The 21,816-nt window shown below is 39.1% G+C and overlaps 1 protein-coding gene across 1 annotated transcript; it reads right to left on the reverse strand.

Moving 5' to 3' along the window:
• Positions 1–1,355: 1,355 nt before the first annotated feature.
• On the reverse strand, positions 1,356–20,092 carry LOC121942463 (uncharacterized). The gene is made up of 6 exons (XM_042485677.2): positions 19,952–20,092; positions 14,072–14,116; positions 13,628–13,672; positions 11,572–11,719; positions 10,211–10,372; positions 1,356–8,818 (listed from the first exon to the last, which is right to left on the reverse strand). Exons 1-6 carry the CDS (start codon positions 20,000–20,002, stop codon positions 7,692–7,694), a joined length of 1,578 nt encoding a protein of 525 aa, XP_042341611.2. The 5' UTR covers positions 20,003–20,092; the 3' UTR covers positions 1,356–7,691.
• Positions 20,093–21,816: the final 1,724 nt, after the last annotated feature.

A 21,816-nucleotide genomic window follows, 5' to 3' on the forward strand; every position in this document is an offset into this window, starting at 1 on the left:
AGAAAATTCAGGGATATGCATCATATAAGACAGGGTGTTTGCAGCTCCTTAAAAGTCTTGAAATGACTTAAATTCTGCAACTTATGTTGTATTTTTTAAAATATATTTTAGGATTTCTTTTAACATCAGGCAAGGGATACCAATTAATCCTAGCTCCCTAAGTCAGGTGTATTTGCATTTTATTAAATATGGATTAATGTACATTGTCCTTTCTAAAATAAATAATTTACAAGTGGGACATTAAAAGTCATTAAATGGTGTTATATTTGATTTTGTCTACTGTTACCTAACTCATCTAACCTAATTAACCCAACTCACTCTAATAATCAATAATTCCTATAGCCCATAAAACCTCAAAGACTGTATATATGTATATATACTAACATTTATACTAACCTATAATGCTGGAATAAGGGAAAAAAGTCCCAAAATCAGTCTTACATTTAAAAAATTATGCTGAAAAGCTCTTAAAAAGCATTGAATTGAAGTGCCTCATATTTGCAGACAGCGTGGTAAGCTTAATGAGGGTCTTGAAAAGGACAGGGACTCAAGATTATACAATACAAAAGGCATTTAATTTTGGAGCTTTTGGAGCCCCAGTTTCAGTCCTGGGGACCCTGGCATTTGCAAGCTTTGCCTGGTTGGTTGGTAATAAGTAATATTTTTAGTCATACTGCAAATTCTTGAACTTTCTCTGCTCATCTCATCAGAGCGAGAGGATCAATGCAAACTGACATGTCTTGTCAAGACGTGGTTGTTGATATCTTACAAGCACGTATGACAATAAAAGACTGCAGATGTTCTCATACTGCATGTCCTATTTCTCATTGCGGACACAAAGTGCTGTCAGCTGCACTCAATAACACATTTCAGACTAATTTTTCTGTGGTTAACTCCTGAAAAGACAAAGCTTTTAGAGTGAGTGCAGCCTGATGATTCATCCTGAGTCAGTGACAGCTACTCACGAGTGGGTGGTTTTAGCTCATTGCCTGCTGGATAAGTTTGTGCATTTGTTACATTTCAACACAGAATAATGCTTGAACCCCAGGAAATCACAACTAAGGTGACATGTCCCCCTCAGTATTTAGAACGTGCATTTGTCCCCCACAAGTATAAACATGAATGTAGCAGAGGACTTTTATTCTGCCAAAATTAAAGACATTTACACCATAAGCTCGCACAGAAAGCCACAAACTGATGGAAGCAAAATTCATTGGAATGCAGGAAATTAAGTGTTAATGCTCAAAATGTTCGGGAGGAGGACCCTCAAAGCCCCGTTTCATAGGTGTCTCCCCCAGTGTTGCCCTTGAATAGATGTGTATAATGTTCACATTAGTACAGACACAAATCTAGTAGCACTTGTAAGCATTTATTTCGACACAAAAACCACAGTTTCTGTTGAATAAAGTAGCACAGATGTCCAAAAAGGTAGAATCCCAATGAGCATCAATAAAAAAACCCAACTCAAATGGAAGAAACCTAAATACAACCCCACCTTCTGGAAAAATAAAAAGCACCAGCATATGTGCAACCAAACAAATATCTAAAAATGTGAGATTTTACATCAGAGCATCAGAAACCTCTATGCTATACACCGAAATACAAAATCAACTTCATGATGACATAAAAATGTTTGGATATTTATATTGACAAATATCATGTTAACAAATACCAACGACAATCAACTTTGGCCTCATCATAAGCGACAATGATTAAACACCACGACAACACGGCTGACGATAAGTCTCTCACACATGCGCACAACACATTGAAGAGCTGCAGGTAGAATTGCACAAGGATACCCTCAAAGAACACCACATTTTGTAGCAATATTAATCTGAACTAGTCCACATACAATCACATAAAGATACTTCTAGAAATCCTGCTGTCTCGTTGCTGCAGGAGTGAAAGGAGAACGCTTTGTTTCCCGGGAGATGAACAGTCTTGAGTTATCCTGAATTAACAGGGTTTGATGTTTTGTTTTTCCTGGCAAACCAGTTCAGTCGTACCAACGTGGCCTCTGCGTTTTTTAATGATTTTTTTTTAAATTCTTCAATTCTCAGCATTACAAAATAAAGTCAGTACAAATATAGAGTAAATACTATCTTGATAAGGAGAAGTAAACAGTCCTTTGCAGTCAAAACTCAGCGAGGTAACAGTCTTATATCAGGCCTTGGCCTTCAGTGGCATTGAGGGTAGAGTTTGGGCATTTTGTCTGTACATACAAGCTGCTGACAAAGCAAAAGAAAATCAAACAAGTTCTATATACACTAAACTCAGATCAGTTTGGCTTCGATATAAAATCAGAGCTGGGGTAAAACTAGCCAGTTTGTGCCTCTTGTGTGTTGCCATTACGTTCAAGTCACAAAGTTAAACATCTGCACGAAAAATAAATACCTAAAATATCTAAGAAAGGAGGACTCTATCCATCTGGATAAAACAATGGCCAGTGTGACATTGATCAATCCTCCTGTAGATGACAGAGGCAGACCCACCCCTCCAACAATAAATATTATTATTATTTGACATGCAAAGGGAAATGGTGGAGTGGAGTGTATGTGGAGAGCACTGGAGTAAGAGAAAGTGAAAAGGGACGAGGTACAAAAGCAAGACGATGACAGACATTGCTGTATTCTGTTCTTGTTCGCTGTTTTTCATTATTATTGCTTGTTAGCTAAGCTGTTTATTTGTGCAGATTTCTTGTTAGGTCTTGTTCATGTTAGTTATAACATAGAAGAAGAAGAAGAAGAAGAAGAAGAAGAAGAAGAAGAAGAAGAAGAAGAAGAAGAAGAAGAAGAAGAAGAAGAAGAAGAAGAAGAAGAAGAAGAAGAAGAAGAAGAAGAAGAAGAAGAAGAAATAAATAAATAACTTTTGTGTGTGTGTGTGTGTGTGTATGTGTGTGTGTGGGCGGGAGGGGGGTCTATGGTAATGAATGTGCTAGTTCTGGCACTGTGTTGTAATAACATTTCTTTTTTAAAATGTCTCCTGAGCCGAAGGACTGAAGGATGTTATTTCCAGCATCCATCTCTGTGTGGAATAGGAAACAAAGTTGCAATTTGGGAAAAGTCAGGGCAGATGTTTTTCAGAAACATGGATGCTCAACTCTGTGACCCAAATGTAATGACAACACATGAGATGCACAAACCAAAGCTACTGTAAAACCAGATAATCTGAGTTTGCACTTGGGAGAAACCTTAAGCCAAAGGCATTGAAAATGCAGTGTTATATACAATCACGGGCCTCTGCCCAGCACAGCTCACGGATCGGTAATAAAGAGGTAAATGTCTTTTTCACAACAGCTAATTTCCTATCGACCAGCATAAACTAGAGTAAGGAAAAAGTGTGAATACTATTGCTAAATACTATTCATTTTTCAAGTCTCACATGTACTGCGTACTGTGTATATTTTCTAAAGAGACTGCTAAGCACTGCTAGAAAATGTTTGCCCATTCCACTATACACAATTTTACAGAAAACACACACACTCGCATAGCAGCAGTAAACTACAGAATGCCTAACAGAAAGTCTTTTTTCATCTAGGCACCGTATACTTTAAACATTAGCTAGAACTAATGAGAAAATAACAACTGTCCAGTCTTTAGCCGAAAAACATGTACAGTAGCCAAAAGGCTTTCACGTTGATATGTTCAGAGGGTCTCTGTCAGAGCATCGGCCACCTCTGAGACACGCCTGTCAGAGGATGTCAAAATGAGCCTCAAAACAAACCTGCTTAAACTCCCCATACACACAAATACACACACGATTTGTCTGACAAATATTATTAAGCTGTATTGAGGCGACATTTTCTGTCCACATAAATGAGCTAAAAGCTTTGCCTTCAATAGACAGTAAATTTGGCTTTGCAAAGAGCCGAGGACACAACAAAGCAGCCTCTAGTCAATTAGCTACATCAGTCCAGCCGCCAGAGGACAATGTTGGTATTGTATGTTTCTGCAAACCACATATATGTTACATGTGCAGGTTTCACATGTAACACGTCAATGTTTTAAAAGTCATGTCATATACCAGCTGTGTCATCAAAAGGTGGATGGGGTGGCGAGACACCGGCCAAGCTGAAGACAAACAAACAACAAAGCCGGTGGTGATTTGGTGAGTCATTGCTGTGTTACTAGTGCCTGTTAAATGCGAAAGGCAGTTGTTTTTTTTACAGAGAAATCAATGCTTTTACTCCCTGGATTGTGCCCCCAAATGCAGGGTTCCCACAAGTGTTAGTGAGTGCAAAGTGCAAGACAAAAAAATGAAACAACAACCAGGAAACAGGGTAGTGCAATGCATACACGGGGATAGATGGAAATGGGAATATAAACAAGACACGACAAAAAGATAACAAACACAAATACAAAAGATAAGCAGGCATAATAGTATTTTCTGTTATTGATATACAAAGTAGTTGTACTAGGGGTGTTAATTATTGATAATAATAATTCTTCTTATTATTAATATCACTATATAAATAGAAATAAACTAAAAGATAAAATGAAATAACAGAGAAAAGAGAGAAAAAAAACCCAAACCAAACAAAAAAAGAGGTACTTATCGGTAAATAATCATCAAACATTGACACATATTAGAATTATGTTATGATGACAGCTTCAGAAAATAAACATGCTGTGATATAACTTTATGTGTAAGGTTATGCACAGAAGATTATTGTAGCAATTTCATTATAACAAAAGAAAACTCCAAGCGTGAAAAATAAGACTTTGAAATTCCAGGACTTTTACAGGTTTTCCATAACTATGGGAACCCTGAAAATGGGGCATTTTAAGCCAAAAATGGATCTTTTCCTAACCATAACCAGGTGTTTTTGTTCCTAAACACATCCGAACATTGACCACAACATTGTGGAAACAGGGGTTTTAAACTTATCCTCTACATAAAATGTGCAAATGTAATGTAGCCGAGGTTTGCAGAAGCATTAAATGCCAACGTTTTTTTCTGACAACTGGACTGACTACAAAGACATTTGCTTCATAATAACCACGGCAAGACAAACAATGCGATTGGAGACATTCTCTCCTTCTATATGTTGTTCTAAGCATCAGTACATTTTGTACTGAGAGTTAATTACAAGAGAGTACATATGTGCTATTCCCACTGCTAAAACCAGGGTCGACTAACTTGACATAGGAAGTACAGAGCATCGATCAAAGGTTTCAACCTCACACTGAGGCAGAGTCTATTTTCTACTGACAGACGCTGTACAACTGGACATCAACTGACGAATGATTTTACATATAAAAAACAGGATCAACTGGGATACATTTAGAGAAAAGCAGTCCAGCTCTCAGACGTGACCACGTGTTCAGCCACAGCAATAATAAAAGACGCATTACTCTGACTTTAAACTCTCACTTTGTACATTTACAGCTTTGATATCTCACAAGCATTACTTGACTCAGACAGACGTTACAATGGGCACTTCATCTCAAAGTGTGTTCTCAAAGCTGGCAGGCTGGACTAGCTGCAAGTTTGGACACTTTTCCAGAGTTTTTTTTATTTATCTTTTTAAGCCAAGCGCCGTGCTATAAAAATTATCAGTAAACAATTTATCTTTTTGTTGTGATGCATAACCTTTTACATTCATTATCAGTGATGAGATTAGGCTTAAAGTTTCTGCCTCGTAAAAACTCGACAGTCTGCCCATGGAGGAATCAGATTTACATTGCCTTACAAAAATCGGCAACCAGGAACATGTTCAAACACGTTAAATCCAAAGTCAAACTGTCAGTTCATTATACAGAATAATCATGTAACAGTCTGAAACAACAATGTATAATCATAATACCATTGTAAAGCTTTGCCACCCACACGTTATAATTAATGTTTGCACCCCTTCTCCTTTAGGGAGCAACATAAGACACAATGTATAAAACACACGCTTCTTGAATCTGTCATAAGAGTTGCCTTCTCTTGTTGTTTCCTCTAAAACAGAGAGGAGGCTGGTGAAAGCAAAAATTCACCCTATGACAACGAAATTCACAGGTTAGTCCTGTGAGCTCGATACATACAGTGTGTGTTCAACAGTTGTGAACCTCACGAAAGGATACCATTGTAGATTGTAATTGGAAATTAAAGGAGCAGTGTGTAAGACTTAGTGGCATCTAGCAGTGAGGATTGTGGATTGCAAGCCGCTGAAACTTCACACGTGCTAAATTTGAACCAGGAGCCAAATTATCCACAAAGGTCTTGTCATCTTCTAAACAAACAGACCAGGTGATTAAAACTGGTAAAAACACTGAATGAAACAGTTTCATGTTACAAATCAGTATGTTTCTCTGACGCTGTTCAACTCATCCCTCGTTGCAGACAGCCCGTCTGCTAAACACCTGCTCATGTGTGCTCATCCTTTTTTTCTATGATAACTAAAGAGCCAGATGTATGGGAGGTTTTTACCAGGAGCTGAATTATCCAGAGAGGTCTTGTCCTCTCCAAAACAAAAAGAACAGGTGATCTAAACCAGTAAAAACACTGAATAAAGCAGTCTCATGTTAAAAATCTGCATTTTTTAGACACTGTTCAGCTTGTCACAGGTGGCTGCCGACTACAGTGGCTGATGAGAAAACACTGATGGCTCTGACCCAGCGTTTGGTCTGTCTGTTCCAGGCTACTGCAGAAAAATGCCGATGCGACATAGCGGACTCTGTGGACAAGGACCGGCTCCTTATAAATGGTTCATTCTAAGGTAACGAAAACACAACTATTCCTACTTTCAGGTGATTGTACACAAAAGAAAACGTTCTTGTTACTTCAGCCACTATACACTCCTAAATCCTCCACACTGAACCTTTAATATTGTAAAACTTGAGCCAGATGCAATAAGTTAGAGCTGCTCTTTTGAAAAAAAAAAGTTTTTTGAGTGGTTTTACATCATATACTCCTAGAATAGAATTTTATTCAATTCAAAAGATTAATGATAAACAGTCTTGTTAATTGCTGCCGGCGTGATTTGAGGAAATGGTTAATCAGGCAGTGGTTCACAACCTTTTTGTTGTGTGACCCTTTAAAATGTTTTTTTTTTTACCCCGATTTTGTATATGTCACGATGTGAGCAGGCCAACTAAAGACTGATTTTTGCGTCTTTTATCTGAAGAATTTTCAGATGCCATAAGAGACAAAACCCTCCATAAAGTCACATAAAGACAGCAAAAATTGGAAAAACAGTAGCTTATAATTTTCTATAGCAGAACCACGTGTTCCTTCTTTCTTATGCTGTTAATTATCATGACCCCTCTGATCCATCTTGTGACCCTTAGGGAAGCCCTGACCCTCAGGTTGGGAACCACTGTCTGAGATATTATAGCAATACTGCATAATGCAGAGAGAAGAGAGATGAAAAGTAAAGGGTAGAGGGATGCTGGGATGTTGACACCAAGCCACAGGTTAAAATGGATTTGGTAATGGAGACAGAAAGATTCATTACTCCCAAACCATAAATAAATTCATTATGAAATAGGACTTTCAGGTGTCGGCTTCTCTTGGAGTTTCTCATATATATACCAAGAAAACAAGAGGATCCATTACTCATCCTGTCCCCAACCATCCAAGTTAAGACTTGCAAGACTTTTTCTTCAGTGATTCAACTTTTCACCTACTCGTCTTGATCTACGATGATGCTATCAAGCATAAACATCTCACTATTTTTGCCACTACATTTACAGGCTGTCAGCTTACGAGGACTCCACAGTGATGATGGCCTCGCCTGTCTTCTGGATGATGCTCGAGGATGTTGGGACGTGGCCATGCTGTTCAGCACAGTTGTCTAGGAGTGGTGACTGAGCGGCGGCCTTTGCTCGGAGGGAACAGTCCACGCTGTCATGCAGCACGTCTGCCCTCTCCTCTTCCTTCACAGCCTCTTTTCCTCCTTTACCAAAATGCCCCTTCTGCAGTTCTTCTTCCTCTTGTTCCTCTCTCTTCACGTGGCAGCGACACACCTCAATTCCCGAGTCGCCCGTTAGTCGTCGATGCCGGAAATGATCCTCCTCGTCATCTTCTTCTTCCTCTTCCTCCTCTTCTTTTTCTCGTTTTTGCTCCTCTTTGTTGCTGCAGTGTGTGAAAACAGCCACAGTTGAGGAAAAGAAAGCCTGTTTAGGGGGAGACAGAGCAGGCCTCGGGGTTAGCCCACGGGGTGGTGCCTCTTCTTCCTTCTCTCTCTGAATGGCCACAGCGCCGAGTGGGTCTGAGAAGACGAGAGGATGGACTTGACCAGGAGGGAGGGAGGATAACAGAATGAGGGGAGAAAGTGGGAGGCGAGACGGGTGTGAAGGACGAGAGTGTAAAGGAAGAGAGAGCGGTGGAGCTGAAGGAGAGACTCCATCACTACCATTCGATGGCCGTCTCTGTACAGGGATGACATCTGGAGTGGCCACAGGTATCACATCAGGTGGAACTTGTGACGGAGGTGTCGGAGAAAGAGTTGGCGTGAAGTTGGCTCCCACTCTTGGCATGACAGAGCAGTCACCTCCTGCTTCACTGGGCGTGGAGATGTGGCTGCTGTTGTACGTCTCATCTGTCACCTGGACAGAGAAGGAGGTGCTAGAGGGGGAGGTGAGGGAGCACGACTCGCAGGAGCAGCTGGTATAGTTGTCAGAGCTCTGGGAGGAAGTCAAGCCACTGGGACCGGGGCCCAGATAGGGAGGGCAGGGGTGGCGGTGGTGGTGATGATGAGGGTAAGAGGAGCTAGGACCCCCCATGGCACCTCCCTGCAGGGCGAAGACAGAGCTGTAAGGTGGAGGAGGGGTGCTGGGCTGCGCCGCCACCTCCTCATAGGAGGGCAACTTAAATGATGCCAGAAAACCTGTGACAAAAGAAAACACACTGAGGAAACTGGAGAACATGCAAATTCTTTTAAATTGATTTTTGTATTTAACTGTAAGATACAAGCATGATTTTAAACATTCTCTGACTGCAGCTCCCTGACAGCACAGCTACACAGGCTCAGACTAACCATCTGGCAATTCTGACAAATGCCAGTGAGGCCGGCACACCTTTTGAGCCTCAAGGCCACCACCAGCAATGTCGGAAAAAAAAACTGTAGGTAAACTAGAAACACCATCCATGTCTTTGAAAACATGGATGCTTCACACACTTCTTCCTCCAGCAGCACAGATCTCAGCACAGTTTCAAGATTAGTGTCACTAATTCAGTATCGGACCAAATGTCTTCCCATCTGTTCCTGAACAGAAAAGGGTTTTTGCAGAATACTATGATGGCACAGTGAAGATGACCTTTGACCTCTTGGATATAAAAAGAATTTTATCATTATATCCTATTAGACATTTGTGTAAAATCTGAGCATATGAATTCTTGAGTTATGGCCAAAACATGTTTCATGACCTCACAGTGACCTTGACCTTTAACCAGATTTTAATCAGTTCTTTCTTGAGTCCAAGTGGATGTTTGTGCCAAATTTGAGGAAACTCCCTTAATGCCATTTCAGATATTGCGTTTACAAAAATGAGTTGGATGCAAGGTCACACTGATCTTTGACCTTTGAGCATCAAAATCTAATCAGTTCAACCTTGAGTACACTCAAATGTTTGTGCCAAATTTAAAGAAATTCCCTAAAGGTTTTCTTGAAATAACACATTTACAAAAATGAGATGATATTAGTTCACAGTGACCTTAAACTTTGACCTTTGACCACCAAAATCCATGATCACCAGTTCATCCTTGAGTCCAAGTGGATGTTTTTGCTACATTTGAAGAAATTCCCTAAAGGTGTTCCTGATATGTCGTGTTCATAAGAATGAGCCAGACAGACGGACAACCCGAAAACATGATCCCTCTGGTTTTGGCTATCGCCGGCTTGGGGGCATAAAAAATTAGAACAGACAGTCGGCTGCAGCCCACTTATCCCAACATTTTCATCAGCCTATCTTTACTGTAAGGGGGGTGCAGTGATACTGGCCATTGTCACCCCACCCCTAAAGTCGATCAGTCCACCATGTAATGCCAGAGGTCAAGTGGGAATGAAATCAAGACACAAAGACTGAAGTAAGTGGAATGACAATATAAATTATATGGATAAAGGAGCTAAAAACAAAAAAATGGAGCAAAAAGGGTCAGAGGCACCAGAGGCAATAGCAGTGGAGCCAACAGAGGAAAACTGCCAGGACTGCATTTCATTTCCCAGTCCGACCTTGGAACAACACAACCAAAAATAAATTAAATATATAAAAAAACATACTGAGGTCCAGCATTGAGGAAGGGTAGTTGCAGGCTCCGTTATAGGCAATCAGATTGATCTCTCTCTGTCTCTGCTGCTGTTGGATCCTCAGCTTGGCCCGGCGATGGCGGTAAGCACAGAAACAGCTGAAGAGAATCAGCATCGTCCACAGCAGCCAGAACCCTGCAGAGAGCAGGAAATGACCCAGCATAAACCCCAAAAACGTTATGAAAACAACAGTTTGGTTCTAAATCTCAGGTCTACTCAGGTTAAACATAGGCATTCAGTGTTTTTAAACCACTATCTTAATGGCGGTGTTGGATATGTCCTCCCATTACATGCAAATCCTTTATGTTTAATATTACTGCTGTCCATTTTCCTAGGCATAACATAAGATTTAAACATTTTTCCCTGTTTTTGTTTGCATTCATTTAAATATGACATCAACTTACATATAAGGTAAGTAATTCATTTCAGTAAAGAATTTGCTGATTTTGAAAAGTCTTCTGGATAGCTCATGAATGCATTGGTTTATAGTAGCCCACAGCTGCAGGAGTAAAAAATTAATGCTATGCTGACAACTTAATGTCCTTTTCAAATTTCTGGTGATGATGATCTTTTTTGATATTTTCTGATATTTTTTTCATGTTCCCCTTGGTGCAATAAACATTTAATTATTATATACTTAAGATTTAACTTTGTCTGTAAGTGTCTACTGTTATATGATCCTGCTATCTGGCAAAAAGAGACATTCAGTTTCAGATGGGATTTTTAAGATCTAATAATCAGATTTAACTAGATAGCATTGCAACAAGCAGCCTAAAACTGTTGTTTGGTGCCTCCTAGTGTTTATTTAAAATATTTGATTATGGCAGTATTTTAGTTTGAGTTAAAATTAAACAAATGACTTAATAAAAACATTGAAAGGTCATGTGCAGGAAGAAGGGAAAAGACCAAAGTGGCTTATCCATAACCTATGCCTAAATTTTATAATGCAATATTCACAGCATCATAGTTATTCATAGAATAAATCTTTTTGAACACAATGTTCTGTAAGACCACATTTTTTTCTGCACTTGAGATGTCTGGAAGACTTCATTACTGTCTGGTGGATCAACACTGAATCTCTGAATTACACTGAAAATACAATATTAAATGATCTGGAAGACATCCCTCTCTGAATATCCTTGTCAGATTATTTCACATACACTAGCTTGTCTGGATTTGCTGGTTGGATACATCAAAAAGGCAAAAGTACTTTTATAACTTGTTTTTAATGTGTAACAGTGATGTAGGTGATGTGTCCAGATTTTTTACATAGTGCATTAGGCCTCAGGGCCACGTCTGCAGTGACTCAATGGAGAGGAAGTCAGTTCACTCACACCAGAGTTCATAATAGTAGGTGCAGCAGCCTGTCTCTCCGCAGCAGTGCCCTGTTTCACACAGGTAACCTGGATTGTTGTTTACCCCAGGACAGTACTTTGGGCTGACAACAGGCTGGCTACCAGAGCCTCCGTGATGCTTCACCACCTAGTGGACAAAACACAACATCACATACCAGCACGGTGAAAATAATGGTGTAGATATGGTGTATTCCCTTTGACAGATGATAATATTAGAGTCAAAATTCATTCTCAACACTTTCAAAAATAGTTCCATAAAATACTCTTGACTTAGGGTCTCCTTATCAGCTTTTTTTATCAACACTTTTAACCAGCCAATAAGGTAAGCACAGAACAGGAGGCCATTCACATCTGACATCAATATTTGAAACAAGACCACGGTTACGATCTCCCCATTTATATGACCAACTTTTATCACCTCATTGGATTTCCATACTTAAGTCATGTGATGACAACTGAGCACTATCCCATCTGCTGATGAAGACCATGAGAGGTGGTTGAAAGCTCCGAAAAAAAAGACAGTGGGTCAATCTTAAAAGAGGGACAATAGCCATTTTTAAAACACGACTGGTATTATTATTCTGGAGACAATATAAGATAATGCAAAAAATACTGTAACCTATGCATACTGGGAGGGTGCACAGGGACACTACAAGGTTTTATCGTCGTCACAGTAAACTGACCGCCAGTGGCGTGATGAATGGAGTATAGAATTTCAACATTTGCAGTATAAACAAACATGCTGTCTTTTTCTGAGTCTATTATATGTTAACTATAAACACAGGGAAACATACTCTTCTGTGTTCTTCTGTGTCATACTCTTCTGAATTATTATGTTAGTCAGAAGATTATTATTAACCTGCTTCCAGGAGAACTGCAGCTAGCAACCAACAAGGCATATTATGTTTTGGTAGCTGGCTAGTTATAGACTAAAATAATAACTATAGTTAATATCATAACTATAGTAACTGTGGTCATGCAAGCCGTAATTTGAGAAAACCCGCCACCACTTGCTTGTCTATTGCGGTGTTTGAAATATACCCCACATGAGCATGTCGCAGCATTTTTTCCATCATGCTATATAAGACTTCAGAATAATATCATTGTTTTTAAAAAGGCAGTTATTCCCCTTTAAACGTGACTTGGCTGGGGAATTTAGGCCACACCTGTGCAACAAGCTTTAAATACAACACAGACATATTATCTCTACACTGTGGTGAACATGTTGGAGTAAAATTACCATTCATTTGAAGTCCTTTTTCCAGTAACTTGACAAATGTAAGTCCAATATTTATTTCATTTGAATTTTAGCACCGTTTTGGTCTCCACCAGCTACAGAGAGAATCATCCTCTCTTTAGCAGCTAGATGCTTCATTATGTTCACCAGCTCGTCACTAACTCACTCACTTTGTCTATTTTCTGTTTGGGGCTGCGCAGGTAGTACACAGTGGCATTATAAGAGCCTCCTGCTGAATAAAGGTGCCTGTGGTGGATATTAACAGGGCTGATATAAGCCTGAGACAGCAAACAGTAGTGGTAAACAGAGAGGATGTCTGCCATAAAATCAGAATAGTGAGCTGAAAGATACTTTATAGTGAGCAATAATTCTTGCTACGAGTGACCACGTTCATGCTGTATGTCACACATTTAAACCTTTCAACCTGACGAAACAGGCCTGATTCCATTCAAGAACATAAAAAGAAGTAACTTGAAAATATTTTGGTTAATGTCTTGCTTAAAATACTGTCAAGAAATTAGTTAAAATGATAAGAAAACTACCTGAAAATTAACAAACAAAAAAAGACAAAAACAAACTAGGAAATGACTTGAAAAGAAGGGCTGAAATTTCAAATATATAATTATAATAATTTAAGTACATTTTTCCTTTTTTTTGGTAATTTTCTAATAATTTTCTCTCTTTCTTTTTCAGGTCATTTTTCTTGTCAACTTTTACTGATTTCTTGCAACTTTAAAGCTATTTTAGTATGTTTATTAGCAGCTACAGGTCAGGGTTAAATTGAAAAAAATCTCGCACCTTATTAACTGTACGCACTTCAGGCTCCTTCTGAGAAACAGCCACCTAAAAAGAGCAATGGAAGATACTGTGAATTTTGCAGTCACATCTTAATTATTAGCAAGTCAGTGTGATGAGAGAAGCAAGTAACCTAAAGCCAGACATTTAATATTCGATATGTGACACATCATAAAAAGCTGGCAAAATGCAATACTTGGGGAGAAGACAAGCTTCAGCAAAACCATAAACCACAATAATAATGCAGCAAAAAGAGGCTGCTGTATCTGTTATGTACATAGTAACCACACATGAGACCGTGAAGTGCTAACGAGTGATTATGCATCGCCATGGCAACCACTGTGGTAATGCTTGGAGGCTTTTTTTTTTTTTTTGCTTGTGTGGACGATGTTTTCTTTTATCTTGTGGTGTGTAATGTTTAGTTTTGGGTGAAGGCGAGCTCCCTACCGTGGCAGCTTCAGTCCTGTCCAGCCCCTGCAGGGACATAGTCATCTGGTAAAGGACAGAGAGGTATAATGGTTAAGATAAAGCAAACAAAGATCGGCACATGTTACAAGTGACAGGGGCACGTGCTTCACAAGAAACACATTGCACTGTCGTTCTAGCAATCAGGCATGACCAAAAAAGGCCACTAAAGACAGATTTAAGTCTGACGACACTGGTTACCCTACACTCCTGGCTCTTCAAGGAGCTAGGAAGGTCAACAGCTTTTTAACAAAACCTCTTTCTCCTCCGTGGGTCAAGATAGCAGACAGAAGGCACCAGTTCCCAGACCGTCTACTTTTCTCTTCACTCATAACAGATACATGCATGCAAAAGGTGCACCTCTAACACTGTGATGAAAATAGAAAATAGAGGACAAACGCCCAACATGCATTCACAAGAAGAAAGTTTAGACAGCTTATTTTGTCTGATTAACAATCTGAAACCCAAAATATTATTTTCACAGTTATTTAAAAGCAAGGAAAAATGGGCAATTCTAACATTTGAAGAGCTGGAATGAGCAAATGTTTGGTATTTTTTTCTTGATTAACAAATTTATCAATGAATCAGTTATTAAAAATGATTTTCTGTCAATCTGCAAATCCTTCTAACACTAAAGCAGTCACATACCTACTGCATGGATGAAACAACTAAGAATATCAGTTTTCCTCCTGGGATCATTTTGACAAGTGTAGCATTTCAGCAGGCAATGACACCTACAATAATCACACAGGCCGACCTACCTATATGGATGGGTGCCTGCAATTAGGAACCATTAGTGCATAATTTGAGTCCAAATACTATCTGCAGTGGAAATAAATAGTGTGTTTACGCTACCCAAATGCAATTCTGTTGCAGAGCAGATTTAAAATTCTGTGTGTCACTCACGCCTCTGTAAATGTCATTCAGGCCCACTGTGAGTAAAAGGAAAACATGCCTGTGTGTGTGCTGCTGGATGTGGGGCCTCTGTCAAAAACAATGTGCAGACACTGGGAGCTGCAGCCATGTAAATGAGACCTCTTTTGTTAACAACTGGCTGCTGGTTATGTAGTCAGCACAGGGAACAATGCTGGCAGCAGTGTGCGCGCACACACACACACACACACACACAGACACTCAGCTATTAACAGTTTCAAAATTACATCTACTGTCTATTTACAAAGACCAAAATGACAATGAGACAAAATTTAACAAGCTGCTAACTCCACACTGCTCCAAGGCTGTACAAATGACAAGGTATTAGTTAGCCTGCAGACGTTCATATTTACTGTGGTACATCAGGTATGACTGTGCATATTCACACCTGTTCAACACCTGATGCATCCACAGGTCTGTTAATACTGCATAACACATTATATGACACTTCAGTAGAGGAGAAATGTCTAACCAAGGACATACAGGCGCTAGGGACAAATAAATGATGAGTTTTCTGCCAAAAAGTGATCCGGTTGCTGGCAACACTTTGTGGCCATGAACACATGATCTTTACAGGCAGTGTGATTGTGGCTTGGTGCATTTTTCGATTATACTAGTGTGCATGTAATACTAGCAAAACTTCAGTATTTTTGAACCACCACTCTATTTTCCCATGTTTTTGTGTCTATGTGACTAATAGAGAGAGCAGTTTTTATAATAAGTCCAGTATTGAGGGAGCTGCAGTGGCAAAACAGTCTGTGGCAAAGCAGATATTTGTGCTCCATTAAATTACGTCCACTAGAAGGATTTATTTTTGCCACTGACAGGCTCAGATTGTTATTAGAACAGGACACTACAGAGAAATATAATTTTTTCCTGACCTTTTGCTGGTCTTTTTGTCATTGTGACCAAGTCTTACTCCAGGAGAAGTCTCGTTCTGAAATCTTGTGAGAGGTGACTTGTTGCACGAAAACAACGGTGGAAACATTAGTGAGGGTTGGTGAGAGGAGTGCCAGAAGAGTTCAGAAAGTTTAGCTAAGTGTCATCTAAAAAAAACTTTCACCGTCATGGCTTATTTTGGAATGAGACTTCTTCTTGAGCGAGACTTGGTTACCGTAACAAAAAGACCAGCAAAAGGTATTGTTATGTTGTCAGACAATTATGATAACAATTTCGAGCCTGTCAGTGTCAAAAACAAGCAAACATTGCAGCCTGATACTCAGCTGCAGCTTCAATGTCAGAAATTGTTCTTTCCATTAGTTACTTAAACACAAAAACCTGTGAGAGTAGAGTCCAGATTAAAACCAGCCACTGTAGTTCAGGTTCAGTTGGTTGCAGTCTGCTACCTATCCACGAGTCACCACTAAAACCCTCACACTTGACCTTTGAATTTTGGTACCAATATAAAAACAATTATTTTATTTTGAGAAATACAAACATGTTTTGCCACAGAATATTCTTTTTGTTTTAACAAAATGAAGCCAAAGTGCCCCAATCTAGTTGTCCAAGCAGGACAAGAACTTTGCAGTCATGAAAACTGAATATAGACAAAATGAAAATTTAAATGAGAGTCTATCTGATCAAAGAAAAAGTAGGATACAAATCTGAGCAAGTATACCACACGCAACACATTTTACGACTCTGCGTTACAGACACATTTCTGTTGATACCAAAAAAGTGTTGAGGTTTGATACCAACGTTCTGCAGAAGCTCTGCAGCCACACTGATAATCAAGAGTTTGCTCCAAGATTCAAGATTATCTCATTTTTGGTAATTGTAGACAATAAAAATGTCATGCAAACTTTTTGTTTCTGATATGTGTAGACAACTAAATATTCTGCCACAACAAAACCTAACAGGGAAGTCTTGCTGCATATCCAACTGTCAAACATAACCTCAGGTGGTTCATAAATAAGCTTTTATGAAAGTCAGAGCCAAGAGGGTTTCGAGAGGGAGCAGAGTTCCTGTGGTAAGCCCACCACACGGCACAGAGTGCACGCACACGGGTGTGAAGTAAATTCCGACTTTCCCAGAGACCACAGACTAACCACAAATGATTTCCACCCCTGGGGCCCCCCACACACACAAACCTGCACTAACTCCGTCCTTAATGACATGAAACATATAAAGAGCACGCCAGTTTGTGTGTGTCTGACTGTGAGCCTCTCTGCCACCTGAAAAAAAACCCAAAATCACGAGTGAAGGGAAAATCAAATGGAGGCGGACTGTTATAGGCTGCAGGATGTAAGATAACATTCAAAATTGTGTCCACAATACCACTGAGTCAAATATATTTCAGCTGGCAACAGTAATGTGAGAAAATTTACAGAAAACAAGCCATATAATGTAGTCAAGATTATGACAAAACGGGCATGAACGTAAGATGTGATTAAGGTGACGTTTTCGGACTCTTTGGACTTTGAAGCAAACTCTTGTCATTATGTGGGTTTAAGAAATAAGCTTTTAATGTCAGACTGAACTCAAGACAGACAAACACTTTTTACTCCACTGAAGCCTGTGAAAAGGTCAAGACGTATAAAGCAGACGCTGCATCTTTACAAGAACACATGAGAACCAAGTTTTTCATCAGAATACAAATTAAATGCCAAGAAGATGACACACTCTTAGTCCAAAACAAATAGGAAATAACTAATCCTCCAAAAATATCAATAAGACTGTACTTAAAGGAATATTTCAACCCCAAGATGACCATCTGTGTATCAATCACTCACCCCATGTTGCATTAAATTCATTCAAGTCCCCCTAAATATTTAGAACATGTACATGTGTCACCCTAAACAGAAATATGAAAGTATCAGCGGACTTTTAATTTGACAAAATCAAAACATTTATGCAGTCAAATAATGCAGGGAAGGCACAAATTCATGCAGTATCATCCAAGTCCCAGTGATGGAGTCATATGCTCAGTACTTCCCAAACACACACACCTTTCAAACCAAGACTAATAGTGAAACTTACTATGTTTTCCCTTTCAGTCCCAGTGAGAAAGGGCCGATGGTAACGTGTGTTTGGGATGTACTGAGCATACAACTCCATCACTGGGACTTGGATGATACTGCATGAGTTGTGTTAAGAGTTTGTAAACGGATGCTTTGAAATAATTTTGCTGTTGCTAAACATGGTTTTAGGATGTAGGGTCAACCTTAATTTCATTTCTTCTTTTTTTTTTTTTAAATGTACTTTTTATTGGCATTTAACATCACATACCATTACATTGGTTTCAAAAGCTTTGTACAACCTTTTTATGTGTCTAAAATGCCACATTTTTAGAAATTATAACATAAATATAAAAGGAATTTCATTTCTTCTTAAACCACATTTAAGAAAAATGACAAATGAACCTACCTTGTACCTTATCTGTAACTTAGATGTATCAACATTATGAGTTTTAGGGGATTTTTCTTTCACTGTAAGCCCATGGGGAAAAAACAAAGTTTTTCCCCACAAACTTATTGCAACCTTGGGTGAGTAACTGATAGAGGTCAACCTATACTGATTTTTTGGGGCCGATTCTGATACAGATTATTAGTATTCAATGAGACCAATAACTGATATTTTGAGCCGATATTTACTTACAATGACAATGAAAATATTTCTGTCAAAATTTAGAATTTGGAATATAACAAACTCCAATAAAAAGTTTTGTTTAAATGCCTTTAGCAAATGTTCAATCAAAACTAAAACTTTCAATATCATGTACAGCAAGTTCCCAAGTTCAGTGAAAATTTAAATAAAAAAATGAATAAACAAAAATACCTCCCTGAGGTTTTTCAAAGTAAAAGTTACTCCCATACTGACACTTTCTTTGCACTTATAATTAATTTTATTGGCCATCATTAAAATTAAATGCTGATACAGATAATCAGCAAAATGTCAAATATTGGCTCCGATAATCTGCCACGCCAATAATCTGTCGACCCCTAGTCAATTTTATAGTCATTTAGGGGGTGAAAATATTCCTTTAATTATAACCATGCCACTAAAGCAAATTTGAAGTTGACAATTTAATTTGAACAAATCACTGACTTTCACCATTTGGTGCCAGAGAGTTTGGGGTCAATGTTACTTTACATGTCTCTATGACTGGCCGAACATAAGGGTCTCTTAGAGGACTCGCTCATAGATGAACTGTAGTTTCTGTTGTGCTATTAGAAAAACAATTATATAAGCCTAAATATTTTGGACAACAACAGACCTGAAACAAGGAAACATCATCCTCAGTGTTGAGTCGGCAGTGTCCTGAATCAGCAGTCTGGTGTTCTGCTGGACAAGCAGCTGTATATTAGATTTATTAGGCTATAAGGGTTTGGCAGTTACAGCTCTTTAATCATGCCTGCATAAATTACAGTTAAATCTTTGGTGCATTATGGCAGATTTCTGCTTGAAACAAAAATTCAATTCTAAAATAAAATTGCAAGTTAAGCAACACATGTCAACAAGTCACAAACTACTATTGAAATCAATAATATATAACTTATGACATTTCTTAAGTATTCCCCGAGAAAGTTCCAAATTGAGTTTAGTGGCCTTACAGTAAATTTAATTTGTTAAACATTCCCATAATAGTCAGGACATTTTGTTGTGCATCAGCAGGCCCAGTGAAATGTTTTTCATTAACTACAGCATCACAAAGCATTTCCACTGCACACAAAAAATCAAATATAAACCAAAACCTGTCTGACTCTACTGGACACAAAACATTTGCTGCAGTGGTGCAACAAATGCACAGTTGGCCCTCGAGAAATATGTCAGAAGACACAACTCGGGATGAAGAAATGCAAAGACAGACGGGTTCAGAACAAGTTGAGGCCAGTGTTTGTCAACAACAACACAGACCGAGGAGAGCATGTTGCTCTGCAGAATGAAGCCCAGCTGTTTGTATCAAAGGGAAGCTGTGCGGTGCATTACCTCCTCAGCCTTCAGCCCGAGGCAGAAAGTCAGCGTTTTCTCTGGATCCATGGCGAGAGATGAATACCAAGCGAAACAGAGAAAATACAAAACGCAGAGGTGGGATGTTATTCTGCTAAGCCCCCATCATCGCCGCTGCCCCACTCCACAGACACGGTGGCCTCCCCATCCGCCATTGCCCGGACGGACGCACGGATGCCCCTCCCAGACTCCGCCGCACACACCGGAGTACCAGGGCCACACTCCGGTACTATTTTATTGATGGGACCGCGGAGTATCACAGTGCAGGCAGCTCTGTCGTCGACTGTTACTTGCTGTAGTGAAATAAAGATGTTTCATTCTTTGTTTTCGCAGAGAGGGACGGAGCTGTGCATGATGTCATGCTTCTCCAGCCCCCGAAGTACTTGTATAGGAGCGCTGCGGCTTTGATTGGCCGGAGCTCCCAGCAACAGCCGCACAGAGGCTGCTGCCTCAACAGGGTTTCACTCTCACACACTGTTGCTTTATTAACTGCAGCTGAGGAAAAAACGTTGTTTTTTTTTTTTTTTTGCAATTGTAGTGAAACAGAAACATGAAATTTACCTATATACAGTGCTGTGCAAAAGTCTTAGGCCACCTTAAATATTTTTTAGCAGGGTTATAGTGATCAGACATTTATTTCTCAGTAGTTTCTTTACTAAAACACAACCTGAAGATACAGAAAATATGTATAAAATTGTATAAATATTTCAGAATAAAACATCTTCAGTAGGCCAAAGCTTCAAGTATTTAGTGTGACCTCATGTCTTGACAGACAACAGACAACATGAGATTTACAATATCTTCTGGTGTATTTACACCATGTTACATTCAAGACATGTCCAAAGCTCATTACTGATGGTTTGATTGACCTTTTGTTATGGTTGTACGGTACCATGTTTCATACTAAATATTGACTTCAGTCTGGAGAAGCGACTTTGTTCTGACTTTTTGTTTTTATGCATTTTCTGCTTGTTCTCTGTATTCTTTGTGTCTTAATAAAGAGACTGAAAAATATATATATAGTCATTTCAACTTTGTTAAAACAACAAATCTATGGTGCAGTAGTTCCTGATATTTCAGTAGTTGCTATGAAATAAATAACTTAAGTCAAGAAAACTGTCTTGCCCACCATGGATGGGTGACAAAAAATGTCACTTAAAGTGTTGAGTGATTTTGTCCTATAAAACAAGATACGTTGAACACTGCTAACAGCAGTTTTTCAAGCTGTACCGACAAACAAAGCTAGCACATAGTTAGCAAGGGCCCTTGGACCCTCTAGGGTAAGTGATGTAAACAGTGATAACATTTTAAGACAAGAGGTCAGCAGGAGACACATGATAGACACAGATGTAAACAGCAGTGTGTCTCTGCTGTCCACTTGTGTTCGAAACACTGAAATGCATATTAATACCAGTTATAAACAGGCTCAAAGTGACCACAAAAAGACTATGAAGAGATGCAAATGAACTGCAAGGAGACACAAAATGAACTCAAAGAGACACAAAACAACAAAAAAAGACATAAAGTTACATCAAAGAGACATTAAACTACCTTATAAAGGCAGAACATGACCACAAAAGGACACAGAAAGATGAGAAAGACTAAAAGGTCAGTGTAAGGTGGTGGGCCCCTTTGTCCTCGTTGTCCACAAATCTGTTTAGTATAATATCAGTAGGTTATTAGCTGCTGGCTTTGCCTGTCTACAAAATATGCCTGTCTTCGTCTTTTGTGTATTGTCAATTTTTATTTTGGCCTACAGTATTTTGAACATATTGCTGACAACATACAGTTTGTCTCCAAAGCGCGCACTGTGCAGGACATTTGTGTGAAGCCCCTCGGAGGCT

This window comes from Plectropomus leopardus, chromosome 3 (genome assembly GCF_026936395.1).
Source record: "Plectropomus leopardus strain MGB_pleo_1.0 chromosome 3, ASM2693639v1, whole genome shotgun sequence".
Taxonomy (NCBI): Eukaryota; Metazoa; Chordata; class Actinopteri; order Perciformes; family Serranidae; genus Plectropomus; species Plectropomus leopardus.

Coding starts and splice junctions, on each gene's coding strand:
- LOC121942463 (XM_042485677.2), bottom strand. CDS start 20,002: ATGGATCCAGAGAAAACGCTGACTTTCTGCCTCGGGCTGAAGGCTGAG. Junction 11,720..13,627: donor AAGTGCGTACAGTTAATAAG/GTGCGAGATTTT, acceptor TTTGTCCACTAG/GTGGTGAAGCATCACGGAGG. Junction 8,819..10,210: donor TTCCTCAATGCTGGACCTCA/GTATGTTTTTTT, acceptor CTTTTGTCACAG/GTTTTCTGGCATCATTTAAG.